General features: G+C 41.9%; 1 protein-coding gene across 4 annotated transcripts in view; it reads left to right on the top strand.

Moving 5' to 3' along the window:
• Window positions 1–10,269: 10,269 nt before the first annotated feature.
• LOC308465263 (clathrin heavy chain 1-like) overlaps window positions 10,270–27,648 on the top strand; it is a 61,764-nt gene continuing 44,385 nt past the window's right edge. For 3 of the 4 annotated variants that reach the window (XM_080985023.1, XM_080985020.1, XM_080985022.1), the window contains exons 1-2: window positions 10,270–10,613; window positions 22,510–22,717. In XM_080985023.1, the coding sequence (XP_080841149.1) occupies window positions 10,572–10,613; window positions 22,510–22,717 (250 nt within the window). In that variant the 5' untranslated portion in view covers window positions 10,270–10,571. The remainder of the gene's footprint in view (window positions 10,614–22,509; window positions 22,718–27,648) is intronic. The other variant, XM_080985021.1, reaches the window with a different exon arrangement.

Genomic DNA, 27,648 nt, shown 5'->3' with positions numbered 1-27,648 from the left:
AACAATAAAAAATAATTAGAATCAATGAAAACCTGAAAACCAGGCATGTCAACATCCTGCACATCTGGATAGGCTTCGCAAAACAAAAATGTTTTTTAGCAGTAACCAACAAGAGTATTGCAAAGGCGGTAATTGGTAATCATTAAATGGGCACAAGATATAGGACATAATATACAAATGGAAGAATGGAAAAAAACTTTGGAAAGTTAATTTAAAATTTACTGATTGTATATTGTTAAAAGTGCATTATATTAAAATGATGTATCGATGGTATATTACACCTGCGAAAATGGCAAAAATGTATAGAACAAGCTCTAATAAGTGTTGGGAATTTAAAGAAAAGGAAGGTACGTTTTTTCATATGTGGTGGAATTGTAAAATAATCAAAAACTATTGGGAAATGATTTATAATGAAAATAATGTTTAAGATAACCTTTGTTAAGAGACCAGAAGCTTTTTTATTAGGCATTTCAGGTGAAGACTTGCCAGAAGATAATAAGAAATTATTCATGTATGCTGCAACAGCGGCTAGGATTTAGCTAGCCCAGAGATGGAAAAGTGATGAAATACCAACGAAAGAACAATGGCAAGAAAAACTGATGGAATATGCTGAAATGGCGAAGTTAGCAGAAAGACTTAAAGACAATGACAATAGACTTCAAAATAGACTGGGAACCTTTTATGTTATATCTACAGTAACAATGTAAGGAAATGAACTCACTTGTAGGGTTTGACTAAACACTTAACAATTAACAAAATAAGAGATAAGACAACAAGCAGGAGAAGCGAATGTGTTATGTTCTGAGTTGAATAGGATCCAAAATGCAGCAGTCTGATTGGTCCTAGCACAATAGGATTCAGAATGCAGCAGTCTGATTGGTCCTAGAATAATAGGATCCAGAATGCAGCAGTCTGATTGGTCTGCAGGAGCCACCCAATCCAACTCCGGGTGGAAGTGAATCCACAACCTGATTGGCCTACAGGAGAATCCCAGAATTAGCCAGTCATGTGGGGCCCATTGTGTAAATAATGTATATAAAGCAGACATTTGGGGGGGACTTCCATTCCTCCTCACTACTCTGAGCTGAATAAAGAGCATGAAATCCACACTCAACTCCGAGTATATTTCAGAATGTGTAAGAAACCAGGAGGGGAAGTTGGGGGGTGTCGTGGGGGAGGGGGTAACTGGGAAATTTATTTTGTGATTATATTGTTTGTAGTGACAATGTTAAAAAAGATGTAAAACCCAATAAAAAGTTATTTAAAGGGAAATAAAGAGTATTGCAAAGGCTCCTCCATGATGTCAATAGGCGGGATGTTCCAAAGTGCCACCACACTGAAAGATCAGTTTCTTGCAAACGTGGAACAAATGTAACAATGCCAAGTTCCACAGATCAAAGTGGTCCAGTGGGCATATATGGAGTAAGGCGATCTCGCAAGGAATAGCCACGAGATTTAGCTTCCCAGTGCTGCTCAGAGCATCGTTTGGGGCAATGCAGGTGAAGGAAATTTTTTTTTTTTTTTTGAAAAATATTTATTGGGGTTTACAATAAAAGTGAACATAATGAATAGTATAACAAATCTTAACATAATTTCACATTTTCTTTGGACTTCCTCACATCTCCCGCTCCCACTTTCATCATTATAACTTTTTACCAGCAATTTATTATCTTATTTGCATTCTTATATCTCATTTATGTCTTTATAATCTTATAATTCTCAGTAAAGTTTATATTTTCTCAATCTCACTTATTATCTTAAATCATCTAGGTTAGTGGTGCTTCATTATTTATGATCTAGCATCCTGCTTAACATTCACTCAAATTACAATGCTTTTGTAAATAATTCTTAAATTTCTTCCAATCCTCCTCCATCTTCTCTTCTCCCAGGTCACGAATTCTGCCGGTCATCTCAGCCAGTTCCATGTAGTCTATCAGTTGCATCTGCCATTCTTCCAGTGTGGGTAGATCTTGAGCTTTCCAGTGCTTTGCAAGTAGTATCCTTGCTGCTGTTGTTGCATACATAAAAAATGTCCGATCCTTCTTTACCACCCCTTGGCCGACAATACCCAAAAGAAAGGCCTCTGGTTTCTTAGTGAAGGTATATTTAAATACCTTTTTCAGTTCATTATAAATCATTTCCCAGAACGCCTTCACTTTAGGGCAAGTCCACCAGAGGTGGAAAAATGTTCCTTCACACTCTTTACATTTCCAACACTTATTGTCAGACAGGTGGTAAATTTTTGCAAGTTTGACTGGGGTCATATACCATCTATATATCATTTTCATTACATTTTCTTTCAAAGCATTACATGCAGTGAATTTCAATCCAGTACTCCACAACCTTTCCCAGTCCTCAAACATAATATTATACCCAATGTCCTGTGCCCATCTTATCATAGCCGATTTAACCATTTCATCTTGTGTGTTCCATTTTAACAGCAAGTTATACATCCTTGAAAGTACCTTAGTCTTTGGTTCTAACAATTCTGTTTCTAGTTTCGATTTCTCCACCTGGAACCCTAATTTCTTGTTATTTTAAAAAACTTCTTTAATCTGAGCGTAATGTAGCCAGTCTCGCACTTTATCCTTCATTTTCTCCAAACTCTGCAATTTCCAATTGTCTCCATCTTTTTCTAATATTTCCCAATATTTAGGCCATTTAGCCTCCATATTGGGTCTTTTTCGGGCCTTAGCTTCCAAAGGTGAAAGCCACCTTGGAGTTTTATTTTCCAGCAAGTCTTTATATTTTGTCCAGACATTAAACAGTGATTTTCTGACAATATGGTTCTTAAAGGCCTTATTTGCTTTAACCTTATCATACCATAAATATGCATGCCATCCAAAAGCATTGTTAAACCCTTCCAAATCCAACACGTCAGTGTCTTCAAGAAGTAGCCAGTCTTTTAGCCAGCAGAACGCTGCGGCCTCATAATACAGCTTTAAATCTGGCAGGGCAAAGCCCCCTCTTTCTTTCGCATCAGTTAATATCTTAAACTTAATTCTGGGCTTTTTGCCCTGCCAGACAAACTTAGAAATATCTCTCTGCCACTTCTGAAAGCACTCCGTCTTGTCCAAAACCTGAAGTGTTTGAAACAAAAACAACATCTTTGGCAATACATTCATCTTGATAGCAGCAATTCGGCCCAACAAAGAAAGTTTCAATTTTGACCAACTATCTAAGTCTCTCTTAATTTCTGCCCAGCATTTTTCATAATTATCCTTAAAAAGACTTAGATTTTTTGCTGTTATGTTTACCCCTAGGTATTTTACTTTTTTAACCACATTAAGTTCTGTCTCTTTCTGAAACCGTTCTGACTCTGTATCTGTCAAATTTTCCCCCAAAACCTTGGTTTTCTGTTTATTTAATTTAAATCCAGCCACCCGACCAAAATCATTAATCAGTTGTAATACTCTTTTCGTACTAGACTCTGGCTCCTGCAAGGTCAAAACCAGGTCATCTGCAAAAGCTTTTAGTTTATATTGTTTCTGTCCGACCTGAATTCCTTCCACTAACCGGTCCCCTCTAATCATATTCAATAGCACTTCCAGGACCGAGATGAATAACAAAGGGGAGATAGGGCAACCTTGTCGTGTTCCTTTTTCAATTTTAAACTCTTCTGTAACCACATTATTAACTATCAGTTTAGCTTTCTGCTCTGAATATATTGCCTCAATCCCATTCTCAAAACCCCGTCCCACTCCCATCTCTTTTAAGTTTCCCATCATAAATTTCCAGGAGATGTTGTCAAAGGCCTTCTCCGCGTCTATAAAAATTAAAACTGCTTTTGTATTTATGTCTGTTTGCAAAAGTTCCAAAATGTCAATAATGTTCCTTGTATTAGCAAACAAATGTCTACCTGGGAGAAAGCCTGCCTGGTCCTTATGGATTACTTCATTTAAAACTTTTTTAAGTCTACTTGCCAAAATGTCTGCAAATATTTTGTAATCCACATTTAAAAGGGAGATGGGACGATAGTTCTTAAGTTGTGTCTTTTCAGCTTCCGTCTTTGGTATTAATGTGATAAACGCTTCCTTCCACGACTCCGGTGCCCTCTTTCCCTCCAAAATTTCATTGCTGACCGCAGGTGAAGGAATTTAAAGCCTTGGGCCAGTATCAACAGTGGTCCCTGCCAAGATCTGCAAAGATCACCAGTGTCGAAGCAATGATTCTCCAACTTCAACTTTGTTGGACTGGTCATGTTGTGTGGGTGCCTGATTATCGTCTTCCAAAGCAACTACGCTATTCCGAACTTAAAAATGGAAAGCGTAATGCTGGTGGTCAACAAAAGAGGTCTAAAGACTCTCTCAAGGCAAATCTTTAAAAATGTAGTGAATTATACTCGGAGTCTAGAGTGGATTTCATGCCCTTTATTCAGCTCATAGTGGTGAGGAAGAATTGAAGTTCCCCCAGAATGTCTGCTTTATATACATTATTTACACAATGGGCCCCAAGTGATTGGCTAATTCTGGGATTCTCCTGTAGGCCAATCAGGTCGTGGATTCACTTCCACCTGGAGCTGGATTGGGTGGCTCCTGTGGACCAATCAGACTGCTGCATTCTGGAGCCTAGTGTTCTAGGACCAATCAGGCTGCTGCATTCTGAATCCTATTGTTCTAGGACCAATCAGGCTGCTGCATTCTGAATCCTATTGTTCTAGGACCAATCAGGCTGCTGCATTCTGAAACCTATTGTTCTAGGACCAATCAGACTGCCGCATTCTGAATCCTGTTCAACTCAGTACATAACATGTAGTATAAACACCAACATTTGGGAAACACTGGCCTGCGAGCGCTCCAGTTGAAGAACAGCCTTTACCAAAGGTGTCAAGACACTCAAACTCAGGACACAAGGGAGAAACGTGCTAAGAAGAAGGCACGCTTTGCCCAAGAAAGATGTAAAGGTATTTTTGTATGCCACAACTGCAGCACGAATATTAATAGGCAAAAAGTGGAATACACAAGAATCACCAACTGTGGAAGAATGGCAGATGAAGATGATGGACTTTATGGAGCTGGCTGATCTTACTGGGAGAAGCCACGACCAGAAAGAAGAGGAATATCAAGAAGATTGGAAGAAATTTAAAGATTATTTGAATAAATATTGTAATATTAAATACTAAATAGGCCTAGTATTAAATTAGGATAAATTAAATAAATGAGATATAGAATGTTAAGAAAAGTTAAGAAATTTGATTATAATCGGAATATTGTTTTTCGAATAATGATATTGGAAAACTACATTCAGTTACAAGGAAGTTCAAATGGAAGAGATTAGAGGAAGTCAAGTAATATGTTTATGAAGTTGGAAGGTTAATTAATTAATTAATTTTTACTGTTTATCTGTTTGTGGTTATATTGTTGGTTATTATTGTTATATTTGTTTTATTTCTTTTTTCTTTTTCTTTTCTTTTTGTTTTCACAGTATGTGTTGTATTTGTTTTAAACTTAATAAATATTATTGCGGGGGGGGGGGGGGGGAGAGGAAGGCACGCTTGGCAAATCCACACCGTGATCAACTCCCACCCAAAAACCAATGTCCCCACTGTGGAAGGACATGTGGATCCAGAATTGGCCTCCACAGTCAGTCACATACGGACCCATTGTTAAAACCGTGTTTATGGAAGACAATCTTACTTGGCTTTGTATGAGTGATCGCCAAGGAAGGAAGGAAGAAGAAGAAGAAGAAGAAGAAGAAGAAGAAGAAGAAGAAGAAGAAGAAGAAGCAGCAGCAGCAGCTGGGATCCCAGCAGTGCTGGTGCCAACTCTGCCACTCCTGCCCACTCAAGGTCTTTAAAGGGCAGAGGGCTGCTTTCTTTGCAGTTGCTACTTTAAAAAGCCTCGTGGTTTTGCCCTCTCGCTGGATCACAAACACAGTTGTGGTTGTACGAAGCAAGGCCTGCTGAGCCTTGGCAGCTGATGTACTTTCAACCCGTCTGCGGAGCGATGAGATGCTGCTGGCACACTCCCATCGCCTTCCGAGGCAAACCACCACTTTTTGCATCAAAGGCCCATTGGAAAGCTAAGGAAGCTGGTGGTTGGGGGAACGTCTTCCACGTTTGGCACGGTCCCCTTCCCAGCAACCTCACGAGGGAATGATGCCTGCATAACACGAAAAGCGGCTTCCGTCAGGATTGTTCTATTTACAATCAAACAGTATATTAATTTTGTTGGCTAATTTTTGTTAAATAAATCACAATAAAGCGGAGGAAAGCAGCAAATTTACTGTTTACCTGGCATCTGAGCCTACAGCCCAGGTGTGGGGAACCTTTTCCACCCTGAGGGCCCCTCTGCTAGTCCCAGTGCTTTCTTCCTTTAAAATATTTAGGGGTACTCTTATTTTGACTCCAGAAAATCACCATTTTATAGTTCAAATCGGGAAAAATAAATACAGTAAATGGACAAAATACTAACATTCACAAAGTGTTTAGGGGTATGCGTCCCCCAGGAAAAAAAGCACTGCCCAGTCCAATTTATTTTTATATTGTGGCCTACGTTTTTGGTGGGATGCGGGTGGCGCTGTTGGTTAAACCACAGAACCTAGGACTTGCCGATCAGAAGGTCGGCGGTTCGAATCCCCACGATGGGGTGAGCTGCTGTTGCTGGGTCCCTGCTCCTGACAACCTAGCAGTTCAAAAGCACGTCAAAGTGCAAGTAGATAAATAGGTACCGCTCTGTTGGGAAGGTAAATGGCGTTTCCGTGCGCTGCTCTGGTCCGCCAGAAGCGGCTTAGTCATGCTGGCCACATGACCCAGAAGCTCCTAGGCCAATAAAGCAAGATGAGCGCCGCAACCCCAGAGTCAGTCACATCTGGACCTAATGATCAGGGGTCCCTTTACCTTAAGTTTTTGGTGGAGTTAAAGCCCTCTTTCAAATGTCACTGAGATTACTGGAAACTGTAGCTTGCTACGGGTGTTGGGAAGGGAACCATAGGTCCGTGAGGTCAGCAAACTTAACGAACTACAGTTCCCCATATCTTTTGGGGGAGCCATGACAGTGAAAGTGATGTAAGAGTGCATTAACAGTATGGTGTGGATGCAGTTTAAGGGAACTTTCAGGATTAAGAGGAAGGAGCAGTAGCCTCTGGATTCGGAAGACAGCAAGTGAAAGACTGACAGCAGTGAAGAGGTGGTGGAACAATGCAGGATAGGGGACGTTCCTCCTGCTGGCCTGTCCAAATAGCACCCTAAAAGCATGAGCCAGGGCTGAATGAATGACCCCCCCAGATCATTTGAAGATCAGGTTTATCTGATCCATTGGGTGCCAATTGGCCAAAGATTCTGCCACAAGGATGTGTGAATCTGTCGGTTTCAGGTTTTATCAGTTTATAATTTTTCACTTCTCCACATTCCCACCTCAGATATATACATATTTAAAGTCCACCTGAAAATCCACCAGCCTTTTAGTGCAAATTTCTCTTGATATGCACACTTGTCTGCAATTTTGTACACAATTTTTTGCAAAGCAACTTCCCATAACTTAACACAATTTTTGTACGTTATTTTTCCCATTATAGATGTGATTTTTTGCATATGTTACCCAGGTGTAAGCATTTTTGTACACATTACTCAGCTTGAAAAATGCCTTGCAAAATTCAGAGAAGTGTGGTTTCATTTGCATGTTGCTTGGGAACGTTTAAGTTCGCCTTCAAATTTGAACAGCCGAGGGCAATGGGAACTTACTGCCTCACTTAAGTATGCAATAGGATTGCAGCCGTGGGCTTGTAGACATGTCTACTCAGATGTCAGTCCCACTGAATTATATGGGTCTTACTCCCACGTAAGCATTTATGGGATTGCTTACACCGCAATTTTATTCTTTGGAGCAGCATTCTTGTCAAGATACGACAAGCGCCCACTATCTGCAATCTCCGGAAACAATTGGAGACATTTTTGCTCCGACAGGCTTTCCCAGCAGCATAAACGAGTATTTACCATAAGTGAGGGTGTTAATCTTGTTTTAAATTTGTTTGTTGTTTTAACCTGTTTTGAACTATCTAACATTGAAGCCACCTTGAGATGGTGGGTTAGAAGGCAGTTAATAAAATGGAGATTAGAATGATAAAATAATGGTGACAATAATAGCTGAGAGGAACACACAGAATTCCGCGACTTCATTTTTTTCAGAGCAGGAGTGATGATGTCATTTGTCATTTAAAGAACTCTTATACAACTTTAACCGTCATGGGTTCCCCCAGAGTTTCCTGGGAACTGCAGTTTGTGAAGGGTGTGATTCCTTACAATGCACATGCACCTCTAACAAGCTACAGTCCTGCAGATTCCCCATGAGTGTGAAAGTGGAATAAAAGCAAGTAAGTGAGGTGGTACTGAGGCTAGCATAGGGAGCTAAGGAAGAGAAAGGAGACAGTGAACCAGAGGCTAGAGACCTATTTCCTTTTCTTTGATGGGGTCCTTACTTCATGCTAGCAGTTCAAATGCTATCCTGTCTTTGCAAGGGAGTTTGCATGTCTAGTTAACAGCTAATTAAAGTTTTAAGCGGCTGAAAGTCTTTTGTCAAAGCTCAGGTGTGTCTCACAAGCCCAAAGGATGCAGTCAGGACTGTCAGCACCACTGAGTTCAGCACAAACAATACATTCAAGGGAGGGGACGTTCTTTCATAAGTCGTGAACTTGTAAAAGGGTATTGGGAAATGATCCAAAATGAATTGAAAAAAATGTTTAAAAAACATTTCCCAAAAAACTTTCCCCCCAAAGCCAGAGTCCTTTCTGTTGGGGATGATTCAGACTGAAATTCCCAGGTGTCAAAAAAAGGTGATTTATGTATGCCACAGTCTGCGGCCCGTGTTTTGTTAGCCCCCAAATGGAAAACGAGCGGGGTCCCAACCAAAGAAGAATGACAACTTAAGTTGACAGAATATGCGCAAACAGATAAAATAAGAGAACAAGAAGAACATATGTTTAAAGAAGATTGGAAAATGTTTATTGACTATATGGGAAATAATTCTGTAAAGCTGAAAACGCTGGCAGCATTAAGATAAATTCAACAGTGTAAATAAGTTTTGATGGATGCAATAATGGAATGCTGAATGATATAGCACTTTTTGTAAAACATGTAGGGGTTTATGGTGTGTAAAATGAACCATGGAAAGAGAAGAAGGGATGTCATTGATAACCTTAAGGATGTAAAATGAGTATTTTAAATTGTAAAACAGAAAGTTTTAATAAAAAATATTTTAAAAAACCCAAACTATACATTCAAGAATGGCACTTATTCTGATCCTAATAAATTGAGTTTAATGCCATGCACTGTTCTTTGTGTGCATTTGGGTGTGAATAATAGCGGATCAGCAGAGCTGCCTGCAACTTTTGGACTCTCCTTGGGGCTATTGGGGGTCCTGAACCCCAACTTTTACCCCCACACCACTGTTTGTGGCGTCACAATACGCCTCTCCCCTTCTCCAGCAAGAAATCTCCTTTTCTTCCAATGTCACAGCACAATCCTAACCATGTTTTTTTTTTTAACTCGTAAATAAATCTCGTGGATATCATCAAGAGACACGATCCCGTAGTCATTTGTGCCGGGCAGGGTCGTTGTGCGGATGCAACATAGCGCTTTACAACGGAGGAAAAGAAGGAGGGAGGGAAAGAAGGAAGGTCTCTGCCCCGAAGCGCTTTCATTTCAACATTAGGAGAGACGCAACGGAAATAGAAGGGTTGTGTGACTTAACAACTTCGATAAAGCTATTCCAGGCTCCTCAAAGGACGAGTCTCCTTCCAGACTGGGGGGAATAGCCTGGCTATGGGGCGCAGGATAAGCATAACTGTGGGCTCATGGAAACCAGGCTAAGCGGCTGCAGGAAAGGGACCAGACCCTCTTCGCCTTGGGCGGAAGGATATATCTATAGCTCTCCTCAGAAACAAGTGCCCCCCCTTCAAACTCAGCAACCCCCCCAAACCCCGCCCTTTTTTCCGACACCCCCCCTTGAGAAGAAAATGAGCCCCGTGCGCGCTTTATTTTTATTTTTTTGAGGGGGGGTGGGAACTTGAAGAACGGAATAAAAGAAAACGCGGTCCACAGAGGGGACTATTTGCGCTTCGAGACGACCCCCTGCCGTCGCGCCGCCTTCGCTCCTATCTATTTTCGATTTTATTTTTGTTGGCCTGAGGGGCGGAGGGATTTTTTCCGAACGGGGTGATAGGGTCCGGGAGCCTGAGACAAGAAAAGGGAGCCGGGGGTGATGGAGCAGCGGCGTTCGGAACGGGGGTGAGGGAAGAGGAGTGGAGGGGGGGGCGGACGGCGAGCGGCGCGCCTGCGCAGTCCGCGCCCTCGCCTGCCTGCCTGCCTTCGCGGAGCAGCCAAACCCCCACCTCCCCTTGCGCGCGCGCGCGTGTATATGTGTGTGTGTGTGTGTGTGGGGCGCAGGCAGCGGCTCCCTTCTCTGCCGCCGGACCCACAGCGTGCCCCCTCCCACATCCCCTCCCCTTTCCTTTCCCTTTTTTTTATAATTTAAACCTCAGGAGCTTTCCTGCGCTTCTCTCTCTCTCTTTATTTTTGGGAGTCCCCCCCCTTTCTTCCTCTCTGAGAGGGCTGTTCCCCCCCCCAAACCCCCACAATGGCTCAGATACTCCCCATAAGATTCCAGGAGCACTTTCAGGTGAGCAACTATTTGGGGGGTGGGGTGAGGGGAAAGGGATTCCCCCCATCTTCCTCCCCCCCCACTCATTTCAGCCTTGAGGGGATGGGGAATGGAGGGGAAAGGGTGGGTGGGTGGGTGGCTTGCGGCCTAGTGTGGCGGTGGGCTTCCCCCCCACCTGGGGGAGGGGTTTGAATGGGGTTGAGGGGCGGGAAGACTCCTTGGGAAAGGGCGAGGGGTTCCCTTCTAGGGGGGTGGGATGGGGTGGGGAAGAGGGCCAGAGAGGAGGAATTGTGGGGCAGGCAGGCATCTCTCGGGTGGTGGTGGTGGGGCTCTCCTCTTTCGTTTTTGTAAGCCTTTATTGTTTGATAACCTTTTATTGTTTCCTTTTTATAACCCTTTATTCATTCCTCCTTCAGGCAGGATGGCGCAAAGCCTTCCCTGGCTTTTAATTTGTCGCTTGGGGAATGGTGGTGGGGAACATATATTTTTATATATATAGATAGATAGATAGAAGACAGACAGACACATATATACACGCACATGCATATTGTAAAATCAGAGTCGTGCTCTTCATTTCAATTATTTTGCCCTTATTGCACCTGATTCTGGCTTGGTGATGTTTCCTAGTTTTTGATGGCAGCCTTTTGCGGGTATTTGTGCAGAGTCACTGGCTGCCTGAAGGACTGACTCCCCTCCTCCTCCCCCTCTCTCTTTTTTTGGTGTGTATGGAGAGGGAGGCTCCGAGTTGCTTGTCTGCATTACTACACCATAAGGAATATTTGTGGGGAAGGGAGTGCAGAGAAGGACATCTTCACATTAGAGCATGGAAAACGGGCCGCACCTGCGTCCCTGCATTTCTGGTTTTTTTTCTGGCCGATCCATCGGTTGTGGGGTGGTGGCCGCGGCTTGTGTTTGGGAACCTCTGAACCCTGCAAATGGATCTGCAAGATGGGGAAGGATTGAGCAAATAGATTGCATCTTGTTCCCGAGAACGGCAGGGCTCTGAAAATCTGTTCCCTTCTACAGTACTTCTGTCTCTTCTAGAAGCATTCCTGATGCCACTTTAAAAACAAGAACACAACGCTACTCACTTGGAGGATGGGCTGCTTTAAGGAAATTGATCCCAGTCTCAAATAGTGAGGCAAAGACTGCAGATAGTTACGTGAAAGAACTGCTATTTGGGGTGGGGAGAGGAGAGAGAGATTGCTCTGAATCAAGTGTAGGGGGAAGTGTTTGCTTAAGAAAAGGCAGTTTATGGCAGGAATTAAAGGAATTCTCTCAATGAATGAGAGAACAGGAAGTGGACTTGGCAAATGCTCCCTCCTTTACCCCTCCCTTCCCCTCTTAGGACAGAGGCATCCATTTCAAAATGTGAACTGCCTGGTGACACCATGCCTTTTGTCAGTGTTTAGTACTGGGTGCTGAATTTTACATTTCTCATTTAGTGTTGTTTAAACATCTTAGGTTTCCCCTAGTGAGTGGTATGAGCTAAGTGCTTCATAGTTCCCAGGCACACAAGATGTAGTTGTATTACGCACTTGGTCCTATAGACGTTTCTCCATATAGCTGAGTAACAGCAACAAAATACCGTAAAAATGAAATTGGGGTGTGGGAAGTAAGCTTAATGACTAAGGGCTTATTAGTCGGGTGCGTGTTGACTTGGAAGTAAGTTCCACTGTGTTCAGTGAGACATATGCCTAGGATTGCAGGCTTAAAATTCTCCCAACATTTGTACTCCACATGAGTTAAGTCTCAGATTTGGATTCACAGGAAGTATTAGTTGCACATAAGTATCACATTTCTATTCAGCTTGACTTTCCAGTAGATTCCTTAACACTGCAAATCACTTCGATTCTATGGCTATCTTCAAACTTTCTTTAAAAATTCTTCTGATTTAGTTCAATCACTGTTCTTCAGCTAATTGCCTTCCAGATTCCTTTTTCAGTTGATTTCGCATTCTGCATAATTTCTTCGGTTTCATTAGCTGCTGGGCTTTCTGGTCCTTCAGCTTCTCAATATTTATTTCAGTTATGTCCCTCTGTTCCTCCAAAGAGTTCCAGATGGTGTACATAGCCCCTTCCCCCTCTCCATTTTATTATCACAGCAAGCCTGTGAGGTGGTTAGACTGAGAGATGGTGGCTGCCACAAGGTCACCCAGTGAAGTACATGGCTGAGTAGGGATTTATATTTGTGTACCCCCAGTCCTAACCTGACTCAACCACTAAATTGTACTAGCCAGGACCTGTGCAATGTTTTAACTTAGCTGAACTTGCACAAGCCATAACACCAGCTTGGTCAGTGAGTGATGGAAACATCACTGCCATAAGTACAATAAAGGATAAGCTGAACTTCAGTTTTGAACATGAGTGACTGCACTAAATACTGATATGGTCACTGCTGTAACAAGACAGTGTTACGCTGGCATTCCATATATAAAGGAAAAAGGTTCAGACTCGAAATACTGGATTTCTGTATATTAACCAGACACAAGCTGCAGGTATAGTTTTAGAAGGGTCAGTACTGACAGATTGGTGTGTATGGTGTGGGCATCTCTCAGTATCTTTCTTTCTTTGTGGGGTAAATAACATAAACACTTTTCTAAATGGGTACTCTGGGTGTTCTGTTGTCCCACACAACTTCCTGGGAGGCTTTCAGATCGTCTACAAAGTTTTGGGAGGGGGGGAAGCAGACCAATTTATTATCATGTAGGCTTGGTATTTAACCTTTTACTTGTGTTTCAACAGAAAATGAGATAACTCTTTTAAAATTACATTTTAAAACTGTATTTTAACTGGAAGATAATATAGTTACAAGCACTCTTAAAATAGACTCCAGAATCCCTCAAGCTGGTTGTTGTTTTGTTGGACAACTTGGTGCAATATGTAGAGTGAATTATATCAATCTGTGGGGCGTTTGCCTACCTTCTTGAGTTGTAATTCCACAGATCCTTATTGCTTAGCCCAGGAATGGGGAACATGTGGCCCTCCAGATCTTATTGGACTAAAACTCCCATCATCCCTGACCACTGGCCAAGCTGGCTAGGGGCTGATGGGAACTATGAGTTCTGGAGGGTCACAGGCTGACCATCTCTGGCTTAGAGATGCCATTGCCAATCATAATATTAAAAGGTGCTATACAGTATTTTCATATGTAATCATAAGCCATTGCAATACCCAATACATTTTACTGTAACATGAATTACAAAAAAATCCCTACTCATCTACTGTTTAACTCAACACTTCAATAACAGAGTTGACAGTCCCCTACTATCTGACATTCTTCATCTCTCTTCACTATTGAAATCTTGCTGGCGATCATATGGGATTTTGCCCATTTAATAAACAAAACAGCAGATAGAATGATAGCCAAGTCAAATATGATCTGGTTTGTCAGCAAAAAGGCCAGTAAGTCCTCTCCCAGTCAAGCCTCTTTCCCACACTCAGTGACTTTGCCTGTCCAGGGCAATTATATAGACTGTACTGTTAAAGGGGTGTCACTTTGAACTGCCCTAATGTAACCAAATAGTTTGTCTTATGCAATCTTGCCAGGAAAATTACTCTTGCACACTTTGGATAGTTAAGTTTGGTTCTGTATGGTAGAAGAAAACTCTTGATACTCAGCTTTAGGGTGAAAGGAGATAGTCTTTATATATTAATCTCTGCCAATAACTCATAAACCTAAATCCATGATACACTGCCTTATCAGGCCCAAAACTATATATGTTTGTTTTCCTGGCTACCTTTGATATTCTGGCTGCTTTGTGGCTGCCCATTTGTTTTGGATAACATAATCCAGTAATAGTCCTACTATTTACTAAAGATGCCAACTTCAATAGATTAGCTTTGTCTCTTAACAGAAAGGATGACATACCATATGGTACTCAGTTATTGATTTTGAATGGATCCAATCTTCTTCAGATCCATATTACCCCAAAGCTGTGCTCTGTTGAGCAGCTGACCCACAACTTTTGCCTGAAAAAACATTTTTGAAGTGTATGTGGAGTTCATTGGGTTAGAATTCTGCCCTGGAAGTATTTGCATTTTTGTTTCTTGATCATGGTGTAAGAGGGAAATCAAAGTACAGGCAACTCCTCACTTGTGCACAATCTATTTGAGTGTGACTGCACACACGTGTGGGAACACAAGGCTCGCAAGGAGACCCTCCCCGGAGCCTGAAGACGACAGAGAAGAGAGAGGGGCTTTGTTTTGGATGCTCTGCCTACCTGCCTAACAGCTGATGCGTGGGAAAGTGCCTGCTGCTGCTGCACTACCCTGTATGTCAGCTGCTAGGTGGGAAGGCTGAACAGCCTCAACAAAGCCCTGCTGTGCCTCTGGCTTGCGAGGAGACCATCCCCAGAGCCCGAAGAGTGCCACCTAGTGAGCCACAAGGACCCTCCAGGGTGTTCTCCACTTGCACACATTTTGCTTATGTGCAAGGAGCCCCTGATTGTAACCTCCGCGTAAGTGGGGAGTCACCTGTAATGACTATGCTGCTCTTCAATGACTGAAATCAAGTTCCAACTCATTCAAAGGATGTGGCATAGGCATGGAGAAAGCTATGAATGCCATGGTACTTTAGTTCGGTTGTGTTGATTTTTGGAGAGTCATGGAGGAGCTAAATCTCTTCAAAAATGAAATGGAAACGCGGAAGAATATCCTGTTCGTCTGATTAAAATAGTTTGTGATGTTTAATTATTACTTTTGTGAAAGCCTGGCATAAGTAACAACTGCGTGCCAGCATCTACTAGCATTCCTTGAATTTCTGATGTTTAGATCAGGTAGCCTACCTGTGAGATGAGTTGTCTAAGACATTCCTGAGACAACATGCAAGGTTATGGTCTTAAGGCAAGAACCTTGGTGCAAAGCACTGAAAGCATTTCAAGTCTCCCAGCATCTTATGACAAAAACGCCATGAGCACACCTACACATTCTTCTAGATGAGTAGCTGGCAAATCATTATCTGAATAGAACCCCTCACTGACAGAATAATTTCCTAAGGAGAATGCAGTCGTGCTGAAAGTTCAAGGAGCAGCACTGAGGCTTCAAAACTGATTTCATTGATTCTCTTCATCAGTTCCATCCAGTTGTGCAGGAACAAATAGCTAGGAAATAGTTTTGATTTACCAGTTTTCTGGCAACATTTTCTCACTAATGGTTGTGTAGTAGCAAACCACTTACTTTGCATGGGCTTTGTTAGTAGCTAACAGCCAGTGTCAGAAACTGAGATATGAAAGCTTGGAGCTAAATGGCACTTTAAACATAGGTTATGGGTGCAACAATAGAATGTCTAGGCGTGCTTTTTTTAATATAACGAAAATAAAAAGCTGAAAATGAACTGCAGCTAAACTGTTCATTTTTCACATGGTCTAGTCCTTCCCCTGCCCAACCCCTAATATTCTTAAGAGAGTCTCTTCTCCAGTCTACAGAGAGTAGCTGTAAGTGAGGAGGCAGAAAAAGGTCCTCCTTTTCTTCTACTCTGCAGTTTTAATCTGAAATCTTAGGCGCAGTACTGCACCAAGAGCTCAGAAACTGCTTGTGCTAATGAAATTCCCTGTTGCAAAACAACAACAACAATTAATAATAATATTTATTTATTTATTTATTATTTATACCCTGCCCATGTGGCTGGGTTTCCCCAGCCACCCTGGGTGGCTTCCAACAAAAGATTAAAATACAATAGTCCTTCAGATATTAAAAGCTTCCCTAAACAGGGCTGCCTTCAGATGTCTTCTAAAAGTCTGGTAGTTGTTGTTCTCTTTGACATCTGGTGGGAGGGCATTCCACAGGGCGGGCGTCACTACCGAGAAGGCCCTCTGCCTGGCTCCCTGTAACTTGGCTTCTCACAGTGAGGGAACCGCCAGAAGGCCCTCAGTGCTAGACCTCAGTGTCCGGGCAAAATGATGAGGGTGGAGACCTAGAACATTGCGCCTAGGATGTGCCTAGAACATTGGGAGTTTTGAACACTGGTAACAGCTAAGCCATTAACCATGGTTTACTGAACTATCCTGTGAATACAGCCTAGGTGGCCCTGCTTTGCTCCGACCTTACTCGAATGGGGAAGAAAACTACAAATGGCTGGCTTAGCATTACATCTGAACCCATGCTTGTGGTTTGTTTTGCCCAGGCAAGCCACATCTGGGAAGTGACCAAGAAACCATTGCTTCCTGCCTGTGGTTTGTTTAGGCATAACAAATCAGGGCTTTAACTTAGTGCTTATGTTATGTATCCCCACTCAAGACGAGAAGTGTGAAGCAGCAGTACTCAGGCTGCATTCGCACGATAGTTCAGTTAATTCCTTGAAGCTGCACATGGAGACAGCCAGTGTGACCCCAAAGTACATGTTTACTTGCATTCCTATATTGGAGTATTTGCTGCCTGCCTATCATAATTGCACATAATTCCCACTGGAAATTGGGTACGTGAATAATATAGGCAGGGATAAAATCTGCTTGTATAGAATCTTTTCTTCTGTATTGGGGTGGGGGGTATTCCTTTTCCTACATATGAACATTAAATGCAATTTAAAAAAAGCAGCCAACACCTTGACTAAAGAAGCCCCTTGTGTACTTCTGTAAATGCAGTGTGGCCTCTTCTCCCCCACCCTCAGTCCCCCCAGTTGTATATCTCCTGCTGTATTTGGAGAGCTCACCTTGCTGCAGTGTATCTAAAACATAATCTCAAGGAGACTTTGATTCTGTGTTCTTCTTTCCCTAAGCTTCACTCAGGCTTCTTCACATTTACTCAGAAAATAAAAGTGCAGTGCTTCTCCTGAAGATGCTCACGCCTTCACTTCGAAGGCTCTGCAAGAGTACAGAGTTGGTTGTGAAGACCACTTCTCTGCTACACAATAGTAAAAGGGGTGGTCTTAATTTAGCCTTCAAGACAGTTTGGCCTTCAAGGCTTGGTGTGTAGGGGAGAATTCCATCCTGATCTGCTAACCATGGCTAAAATGTGCTTGCAAAGTATGGTTTGGGCTACCTCTGATTTTGCGTTACATGTGCTGGAGTTCTTGCTAATTGTTGAATAATCAGAAACTGAAGAGGGAGGTGTGGGAGATGACTAGATATGTCTGGCTGGGGTTGCAGGCATAGAGGCTTGAAGAATAGTTGTTCATTCCATCCCCCAGCACAATGACTGATCAGACTTGGCTTTGTCTTTGAATAAACTTGAAGCCTTGCAAGCCCTTCAGAGGGAATGACCTTTGTTTGGGGGCAGCTTGACAGGCCCTTTTGAGAGTTAAGTTGTTCTACCACTGCCACCCCAGGCAATTGCAGGGGAAAGGCTGTTCAGGCTGTAATAACTAGAGATGCTCTAAAAGGTTGGGTAATTTCTTCACTGGGATCAGGCAATATGTCACAGAATAGTGGCAAGCTTTTCACCTCTCCACAACTCTTCATCATGCAAGGTGTTACACAAAATAGGAGTGGAGAAAATAAAGAAGCTGTAGTAGAAAAAATGAAGCTGGATGTTGCCGCTTTAAGACCAGTTTTTAGAAGCTCTGTACATTTTTCAGTTACTTCAGTTGTGAAACACTACATCGCTGTGGAATACCTTGGGCAAAAAGGTTCATGACTGAATTGGAAAAAGAAAAGTGTGTATAATGGAGAAGTGTCCAAATATTTACAGGTCTGTGAAAAGAATAACTATTGCAGTAATTGCTCTCTTTGCAGTTTCCCCTGGGGATTACTTGGCCTTTTATCTATCTTTGTCAGCTAGTAGAATATTGGTAGAGTTTCAGAGCTGGTCTGACTACAGAAAAACTTCATTTAATAGGAACACCGAAGGGCAGTGACCTGCCTAGAACATTGAGCCAGATTAAAGGCCCCCTTAGGGCCTTCAGATTTCCACCTTTCTGAAAATAGCTTATATAGATACCTTCCCATGCTTCTGCCATTGCTACTGAAGAATCTAAGACTCTTCATGTTTGTGAATATGGAACACAGACCCTGCAGGATCTGATTGTTTCTGCATGGAAATTGTCACCTCTAGTCAGCCCAGTTAGGGCTATACTGTACAAGATTGAATGATCTCTGCAGGACTATATGAGATTGAATAATCTCTGCAGATTTAAAGATGGTACAGTAAGTATACTGATGTGTTTGTGGGCAGGACTTGAAAATTTCGTGAAAGCTGTACCAGATAAATTAGAAGGGACTGTTTTGATAGCAGCCCTTATTTCATACAAAGGTGTGATCAAACTTTTAGTTATGGAATTACTTCTCTTTTGGGTGGGGGTGTGTGTAGGTGGTATGCAGAAGGAAACACACTTTAAATTATAGAAGGGGTAATACAACATTTCTATTAGCTGCTATTTTTATGCCTATTACAAACCGTTTCCAGTCATGTCTCATGAGAACAGCATGTAAGTGCAGTAAAAACTGCCTGTTGATGTAAGAATGGAACGTTGCCATAACTGGATGGCAAATAAATATGGCAAGGGGTAACCTCTTCTTGCTTATTTGGTGTTCCATGATAAAACTTGGAAATATGTTTGTCTCTCTCAGTAAACAGTTTGCTTATGTGCTGTATATACACTGTGCTCAAAGCTGCTGACAGAAAGCAGACAAATACAATGAGCACAATATTTTAGATACTATTTTTAGGCCACCTTTCATTCCATAGAACCATGGGCATTGTATACAAGATATAAAAACAGTGCAACATTAAAACATGAACATTGCAAACAGGACACTAAATTCAGCAGCAGTCATAAAAGTGAAGCTTTAGATGTAACTCAGATGCCTGGGTAAAAACAGAAATGCGTCTTTAACTAATGCTGGAGAATTGGCAAAGAGGGAGGCAGCCGCATTTCAAACAGTAGGTAGTTTCACAAGCAGGTGCCACCACAGAGAAGGCCTTCTCCTGTGTCACTACACAATGGACTTGACCCTGAGAAGAGACAACTCATCAGATATCAATGCTTAAGTTAGCAGATATGGGAAGAGACATTCCTTCATGTATTTGGGTCCCAAGTCTTGTCAGGATTCAGCTTCAGCTCACTGGCTCTCATCTAGCACCTGTACAGCTTCTCCTGATATTAAGATCATGCTGGGTGTTGGCAACATATTGATGAACTTATACTTCAAATCCCTGAATGACTTCACCAGGTAGCTTTGTACAGATACTAAATAGCATGGGGGACAAGAGGTAACACTCTGGATTCCATAGCATAAACACCATGGAGTTGAGCAGCAGTTTCACAATGCTACTCTCTGGTTGCAGTCCTACGGAGAGGGTCAAGTCTCTGAACCCACAGAGCTGCCTCAGGAGAATACAGTGGTCAGTGGTTTAAAATGTCACGAAGACATCCAGGAGAATCAACAAAGGCTGCACCCCTCCCATCTGTCTCCCAGAACACTTCATGAATTAAACCCAGATTAAAGTGAGCCATTTTTTCTACCGCCCCTCCCACAGAGAGGCATCTCCCCCACCCCCAGGTTCACAATAGCCATATTAAACATTAGAATACCGACAATATAATATGGACAATTGAAACCTTAAAAATTAAATACAGCAATTTGTATTAAGAGGTCTAAGGGTAAGATGTGTATCCCAGATTGCAGCAAAAGAAAAAGATAAAACAGACAAAATTGAATGAATGAGCCTCCAACCCTAACAAACTGATGGATCTTCGTAATTTTTTTCTGGGACAATTGTACCAAGGAATGTAATTGAACATTTATTGTATAAAAAAATTAATGTGAATATGACAAGCTAAATTTAAGAACTTGCAAGCCCTGTCCTTCCTTATCCTACTCTCTCAACGGGATGTTGGAGAAACTTTAAATTGATTCATATAGCACCTCTAAGATGCTGCAACTTGCATGCCTTCCAGCTATCAGTTCATTTCATTTTTAACGTATGTTTTGTTGGATAATTTTAAAAAGAAATAATCATATTCAAGGGCTTAGTGGGTCCTTCTTTTGCTTTTTGTTGGACTTCTGTGTTGATGGTTCCTGGTTCATAGTTAACTGTAATCGGTTTACTTCTGTCAAAAGCTAAATATCTCAAGTAGACAATCTTCAGTAGAAGCTTTTGAGTCTTGTGCTACTGACAAACGTACAATGTCGCTGGCTGGTTCCCCACAGCAAAATGCTTGAAAATGGTTGTCTTTATTGGGGGAAGGATCATAGCTTAGTGGTTGAGCATCTCCTTTGCATGCAGAAGGTCCCAGATTCAATCATTGGCATCTCCAGGTAGGGCTGGGGAAGACTCGCTGCCTGAAGCCCCAGAGAGCTGCTGGTGCTCAATATTGGCAGTACTGAGCTAGATGGACCCAATGGTTTGACTCTGTACTAGCAGGTTCCTGTCTTTCTAGGACAAGTCTACAGGGTTGCTGACGGAAAACTTAAAGCAAGGAACTTCCCTCTGTCCCATTCACTGAATGGATTTAAAATGAGGCGTACTGAAGTTGCACGCAGGCCACAACATTCTACTTCCTGTTGGTGCGGATAAAACTTGCTTCAGTGTATAGACTTGCTATACACTAAACATGTTGCCATTTATGGCATACAATCCAGCTAATAAACGCTGGAATAATAAATATGGGGAAGATTAGCACAATAGCTTGGGAACGTAACCCTGCAAAAACATTCTTTCAGCAAGAATGTGAAGGTCATGTGTGTTTGAGATGTGCAAGTTGCTATGAAATCTGGAATAAAGCAACTAGATTGAGCGAAACTAGAAATGTTGAACCCTGCTTCAATATTGGGGGAATTGGTACCATGTGATATAGCGTATAACAGAGGGTTTCCATGCCAGAGATGCCAGTGGCTCTGAGTCAACATATGTTAACAAACTGCTCTGGTAACTAGGAATCTATTTCCAGAGAGGTGGGTGTGTTGAGGCTGTGTTGAAGCAAAAACAGAATATTGTGGTACCTTAAATAAACAACATGTTAAAAGATTTAACAAATGAATTGTGTCATCATCTTTCATGGCCTCTCATCCACTTCACCAGAGAAGAGCACAAGAAGAGCTCTGCTGGATCACACCAAAAGCCCATCTAGCCCTCCAGCCTGTTCTCACAGTGACCTACCAGTTGCTTATGGGAAGTCCACAACCAGGTCCTTTGTGCATTTGATGAAATGGGTGCCAACCCACAAATATTTATGACCTAATACATTTGTTAAGTATTGAAGGTGCCACAAGACACTGCTTTGTTCTTGTAGGAATTGGTTGGATCTGGTCCTTGGTTTGAAGAGAATGTTGACTACTATTTCACATAGAATGTAGCCTTCATTACGTTTTCTCAGGATGGGGATAAGATGGAGATAGTAGCCAGGTTTCCGCAACACGCAGTGCAGATTCATGAAGGCTATACAACACTGACTTAAGCGTTAGATGAAGGCTGTTGGTTGGTTGGTGTGTGTTTTTTTGTTGTTTTGGTGAGTGTTTTTTCTGTATTGAACCCTATTGGAATCTTGTACATATGCCAATAACGGTTTGAGAATCTGACTACTATTAATTTCACTGGGTGCAAGCTATGCATCCCACCTACAACTGGTTGTTAAAAATGTAAATAGTCAATGGGCTGGGTTATGAACATGATGCATAATGAAGCAGTCCCATGAACACTGCAAATCTTTGCATGGATATACTTGATCCATATTCACAAATAGCTTATCTGCCCCCACATCTAATGTAATAGAGTAGTTCTTGAAGGTTTAAGTGAGCCACACTGTGAAGAAACACCAACTCCATGATCACTGTGAGTTGCCTTCTGATCACAAAGATATATGTAAAACCTGTGTAGTCAACTGCTCCTAATACCTCTTTCCCCAGAGAGAAGTGTCTGTTCTAGGAATAAACAGTGATGGCATGGTGGCATTTTGCCACATGTGCAGATTTCCCCGCCAAGCAGTCCTTGTCTGTGGTCATGCAAGGTTTTTACCAATACTTTTCTTTTTTTTACAGCTCCAAAATCTTGGAATTAATCCAGCAAACATTGGATTCAGTACCTTAACAATGGAATCTGATAAATTCATATGTATTCGAGAAAAAGTTGGTGAGCAAGCACAGGTTGTGATCATAGACATGAGCGATCCAACCACTCCTATCAGGCGCCCAATCTCTGCAGAAAGTGCCATCATGAATCCAGCTTCTAAAGTAATTGCTCTGAAAGGTAAGTTTTATTTTCATTGCATTATCTTGGGAGGATTGTTCTGCAGCAGCACATGTATTGGTTCTGCTTTGAACCTGTGTGCAGTATGTTAAGATTTGGTTGCATTTTGGTAACCATTGTATCATTCAGGGAATGCTGCAAATAATGGGATTGAGTTGTACTAGGAATGAAGTGGCTTGGAAAGTTTGCTTAATGTAGGACTTGTCAAAGCAAATTATTAGGTTAATTTTAAGATGACATTGCTATTGTAGAGTAAGCTTTGAATTACTTTTTTCAAGGCTGGGAAAATCAATAGGCACCACCAATTCCAATACCTATGGGTATCTTTTCCAGCCAAGTACTGCTTTTGCAGGGCAGTATTTTGGGGTGGCAGGGAAGGCAAATGTCTACTAAATAAAGCTTGGATTGTGTTGCATGTTGGTTTAGAGTCCTAAAACTGAAAAAGTAAAGCTTCTGTTGCAGCTAGTCTTAGAAGCTATGTGATCTTCCAGGTGCTGCCTAATCACCACGTAAAAATATCCATACCCAAGCAGATGCAAAAACTCATTGGTGTCTAATATATAAAATGGTTTCACTTTCACTGACTGTGTACTTTCTTTCCTGCATTCTTGTCTTAAAACAGATGGTGAGTTAACTTTGTACTGACACACTTCATGTTTAATAGTTTTGGAATGGTCTCATCTCATAAAAAGTACTAAATTCTGCAGGAGGCAATTTGGCATGTCACTTGTAGAGATAATTGTAATCTAGATGCTAAAATTTTGAGTTTGGGCAAACGAAACTATTTATCCTCTGAAACCACTTGTGACTTGATGGTAGTAACTGTACCAATAGATGGTTAAACCCAGTCTTAACCACAGTACAGTTAACTGAAAAAATCAAGTCGCAATACTTTTATGAGAGACCTTTGCTGGCATGGTGTCTTGTGTGCTAGTCACTTCTTTTATTTTAAATGTGGTACTTGGTCTTAAAAGTCCATGGCAACGCTCGCAGGGGTCCACGATGCTACTTCAAAAATTGGCTTGCATTGAAAATCTGTGAACAACTCGGAAGTATGTAGGCAGCTGCCACTTAGAATGCCCAAGCTCACCAAAACACCTTGTTGGTAGCAGAGGGCTGTGAATGGACAACATGGGACTAATAACCCCAGTGTTAACTTTGACATAAGATTCAGTACACACACAGTGCTTTAATTCTAATTGTCTTGGCCCCCTGTGAATCAAACTCTTGGCCAGAAGAGCTAATATTTTGTGATAGCCCTTGACATAACTACCTAATACACTATTTTGTTGCTATACCACGTGTGCTAACCCCAGAGATGCAAGAAACTGAACATAACTTAATGTCTCATCTCCTCCCTCAGTCTCCATCAAGAGCTCTTGCAGCATTACCACGTCACTTCCCACTTTCTTCTTTAAAAGAGTGTTCAGAAATAAAAGTGTTCAGATGAGTGGCCATGACAGCACATAATTATTTAGGAGGAGCAGTAACAGGGTTATAGCTTGCCCAGTAACCTAGTACCCCAACAGAAACGTAGACTGACTTGTATTAAAATGCGGAGGAAACGTTGCTTTAGAAAAGCACTTAAATGTTCCCTGCAGATGGGAGAGTGGTGCTGGCAAGCCAACTGTGTATTATGTCTTTCCTGAAGCTCAAGTTCCTTGTGTGAACAGTGAACATACATTACCAGTCCCTCAGAAATGTAATGCTTCTCAGAACTGTGATAAGAGTATGGTGCGTGCATACAAATTGCATTTCTGGATTGCATGTGGCATTCCTACAGTGGTCAAAGCATTATTGTCCTTGTATGGATGTATCCTGTGTTTGTAATGTACCGTGAGAGCACTTCCAGTGATCTATGTTGGAACAGAATGGGGGGGACGTAGTACTTTCCATGGGGCATTTCCATACACAAAGCATGGGAATGCAAAAAGGCAATTTCATACTCTACTCTTGCAGAGATGTAAAGTGTTCATAAAGCCTCTCCCCCTTCTCCCAAATTTGTCACCTGAGTAGATGTCTGGCTTTCAGTTAAGATAAGCAATGTAATTAAATTGTTCTGTTTATTATTATAAAAAAAAACCTTGCTGCTTTATACTTAATATTTTTTTGAGGTGAGAATCCATCGTGGGCAAGCTTCTGTAGTGGGATGATGACATATGATCAGTTCTGCTGGAAGAAACTTTACTTGAGAGTGGGGGTGAAATTGTTGCATGTTGCTCTTCCCCTAAATTCTGTTGGAGCATTCCAGTCCTAGCAGCCTACTCGAACATGAGTGTGTTTGTTAGGGCTTTTCCTGCTCTTGGCATGCTCTCTCCATAACGGTTTTGTGCAAAGAAATTGTAGTTGAAAAAGCCACCATTATCACCAAGTGGGAGGATAGAATCTGCTTGCATCTATCTCATGGCCCCTTTTGCCTTGCTGTCTACATCCCACCCCCCACTCCCCGTACATGTATGTGTAAATAAACTCCACAACTGCGGCAACTTTTTATGCATCTGACTTGGGCTCTTGCCCACCAATGGCTAAGCCATAATCTAGCCTTTAAGGTTCCTCCAATACTTTGTTTTTGCTGCAAGAGACCAGAACTGCTATCCCTTGAAATTTGGTAAACAAAAATCGTACGCGTTCCAATTGCTTGTCAGGAACACACTGCTGAAGAGTGAGTGCTTTACAGTACTTCTTTTGTATTTAAATCTGGCAGCATTAGTCGTCTTCACTATATTGCTTTAATAGCAGGGCTGCATTCATAAAGTTGGGAGTTGGCACAGTGGTTCAAACATATGTGTCAAAGAACCCTGTGAGGAAAAGATGTCTAAAATTAGGCATAAAATTAGCTTAGGCCAAGAGAACTCCCTCAGCCTCTTTTAGTTGCTAAGAAAAACAACACTCAACCCCCCCCCCCCCCAGTCAAGGTTCAAAGGGTTACCCTGCATGCAGTTGAAATAAAAAGTAAAGGCTGAGGAATTCAATGAGAGTCAAACCTTTCAGGGACACTGTACACAGAGGTGAAAAAACAAGATTTTGATTGAGTGTGGTGGCTCTTTGGCATGCTTGAGGTAAGTTGTAGGAGGAAATATCATGGGGTTCCTAATGAAATACATAAACCCCTACTCTTACTACTATTAATTTTTGCCAGTCAGACCCACCTTGTAAATTGTAGCTGAGGAGACTCTTGGAGAATAAGGGGAGCTTGGCACCTTGCACTTCAGGCACTAATCTTAAGGGACTGCAAGCAGCTGCATTTCCTTAGGATCATTTAGAAAAAGCTGCTTCCTCCTGGATCCCTTTTAGCCCGTGTGCAGTGGTCCTGTTTGGCAGGCATGAATTACTTCGGGCAATGGCCCAAGGATATGTTGACACCCATCTGTCTCGGGAGACAATGGAGGAGTGCGCCTCTGGGGGTGAGATTAGGCTGTTGGAAGGTTTCAGCACCTGTAGCTGTAGAGACCGATGCTGTAGCTGTAGAGACCAATGGAGAAGAGACATGTTTTGTTGCAGCTAGGGCAGGTGAAGGCTTCCAGCTGCGCTTCTTCACATGCACCATGGCGCGCAAGGATAGCTCTCTTTGTTGTTTGCCATCAGAAAGAAATGGTGCCTCAATACTCTTGCCTATTTATTTGCCTTTCCCTTCTGTCTCCTCTCTCTGTTCCTCCTCTTACTCCCCTGCATCGTGTCCCTTTAGCCTCTGGAGGAAAGTAGTAGCTACCAATCAGTCTTGGTTCTGTATGGGAATCGTTAATCTTTGCTGATCTCAATAACATTCTAGAGCTGCAAAGAAACGGCAATTTGGGGAAGGAATTGTGTGTTTGTGTGATATACGCAAATCTCCTTACTCTTGACACAGATGCTTCCAGGTAATATATGAGGAGATATCCAATTGAGAATTCTCTGCTTGGACTACTGGATACTGATCTGCTCTAGTGCCAATAGTGTCATACTGCTTGACACCCACCAATAACACTGTGCACCCTGAAAGTTGATTTTTTTTTTAAAAAAGATCAAGGGTCTGGTTAGTAACTTTCAGTGACATTGTACGTTTGTCAGTAACACAAGACTCAAAAGCTTCTGGAGATTTTTAGCTTACGACAGCAGTAAACTGTAGAACAAGCCAGTTTTCAAATAACTTTTAGGTTATGCTTCTAAGAAAACAGATATTAAGCAATTAACCCCCCCACCAAGCAGACCTTCATCTGATGGGAATAGCGTTGCTTAATGTCTGCTTCTCAAAATCCTTTCTATTAAATATTGACTTCTGCTTCCTTGGAAACCTAGAGTCAAGGGTTGCATCTTTAGGAAATGCAGTGAGTTCTTGTCCTCCTTTTGAAGAAAGGTCATATTTCCATTTTTGGTTGCCTTACCTGCTGGGTTTCTAATGTCTTGCAGATGACACAATGCTACCCTTCTCAAGGAACAGAAAATTGCACATAACAGCATTGTTTATGGTGTGAAGCCACTTAGGTTCACACTGGTGTGTTACTGAATGATGACGATGGGTTGAATAGTAGGACAGTTGGCATCCTAAGAATAAGGATCCTGTTTTGAGCAGTATTGAAAAATGTCTTTTTTAATATGCTGCACTCTAAACAGCCCATTCTGAAATATACCTTTACTTTTGAGAGGGGGGATTTTGCCCCAAAGAAACTTGGGATTATGAGGCAAAATGTTGCAGGAGAATGTTTGAAGAGTTCATCTCCCGGCTTCCTCGTTTGCCACTATGCCATAAACTTCAATATTCCTACCTACTTTCTCTCCCACCCAACTTTCCTAACGAGGCTTTGTCTTGAAAGACTGGAAGTGAAGTGCAGATATTACCAGATACGTTTTACGTTCTACATGGGGATCCTACACTTTCCTTGAATTCTAAACAAGTTAGCACAAGGCTTAGCGCTAAAAAAATAAGCACTTGATAAACTTATGGCCAGACTGAA

This window comes from Podarcis pityusensis (assembly GCF_964106645.2).
Source record: "Podarcis pityusensis genome assembly, chromosome: 16".
Taxonomy (NCBI): Eukaryota; Metazoa; Chordata; class Lepidosauria; order Squamata; family Lacertidae; genus Podarcis; species Podarcis pityusensis.
Note: the sequence above shows the minus strand (reverse complement) of the source record. Positions and strands in the feature narration are given on the sequence as shown.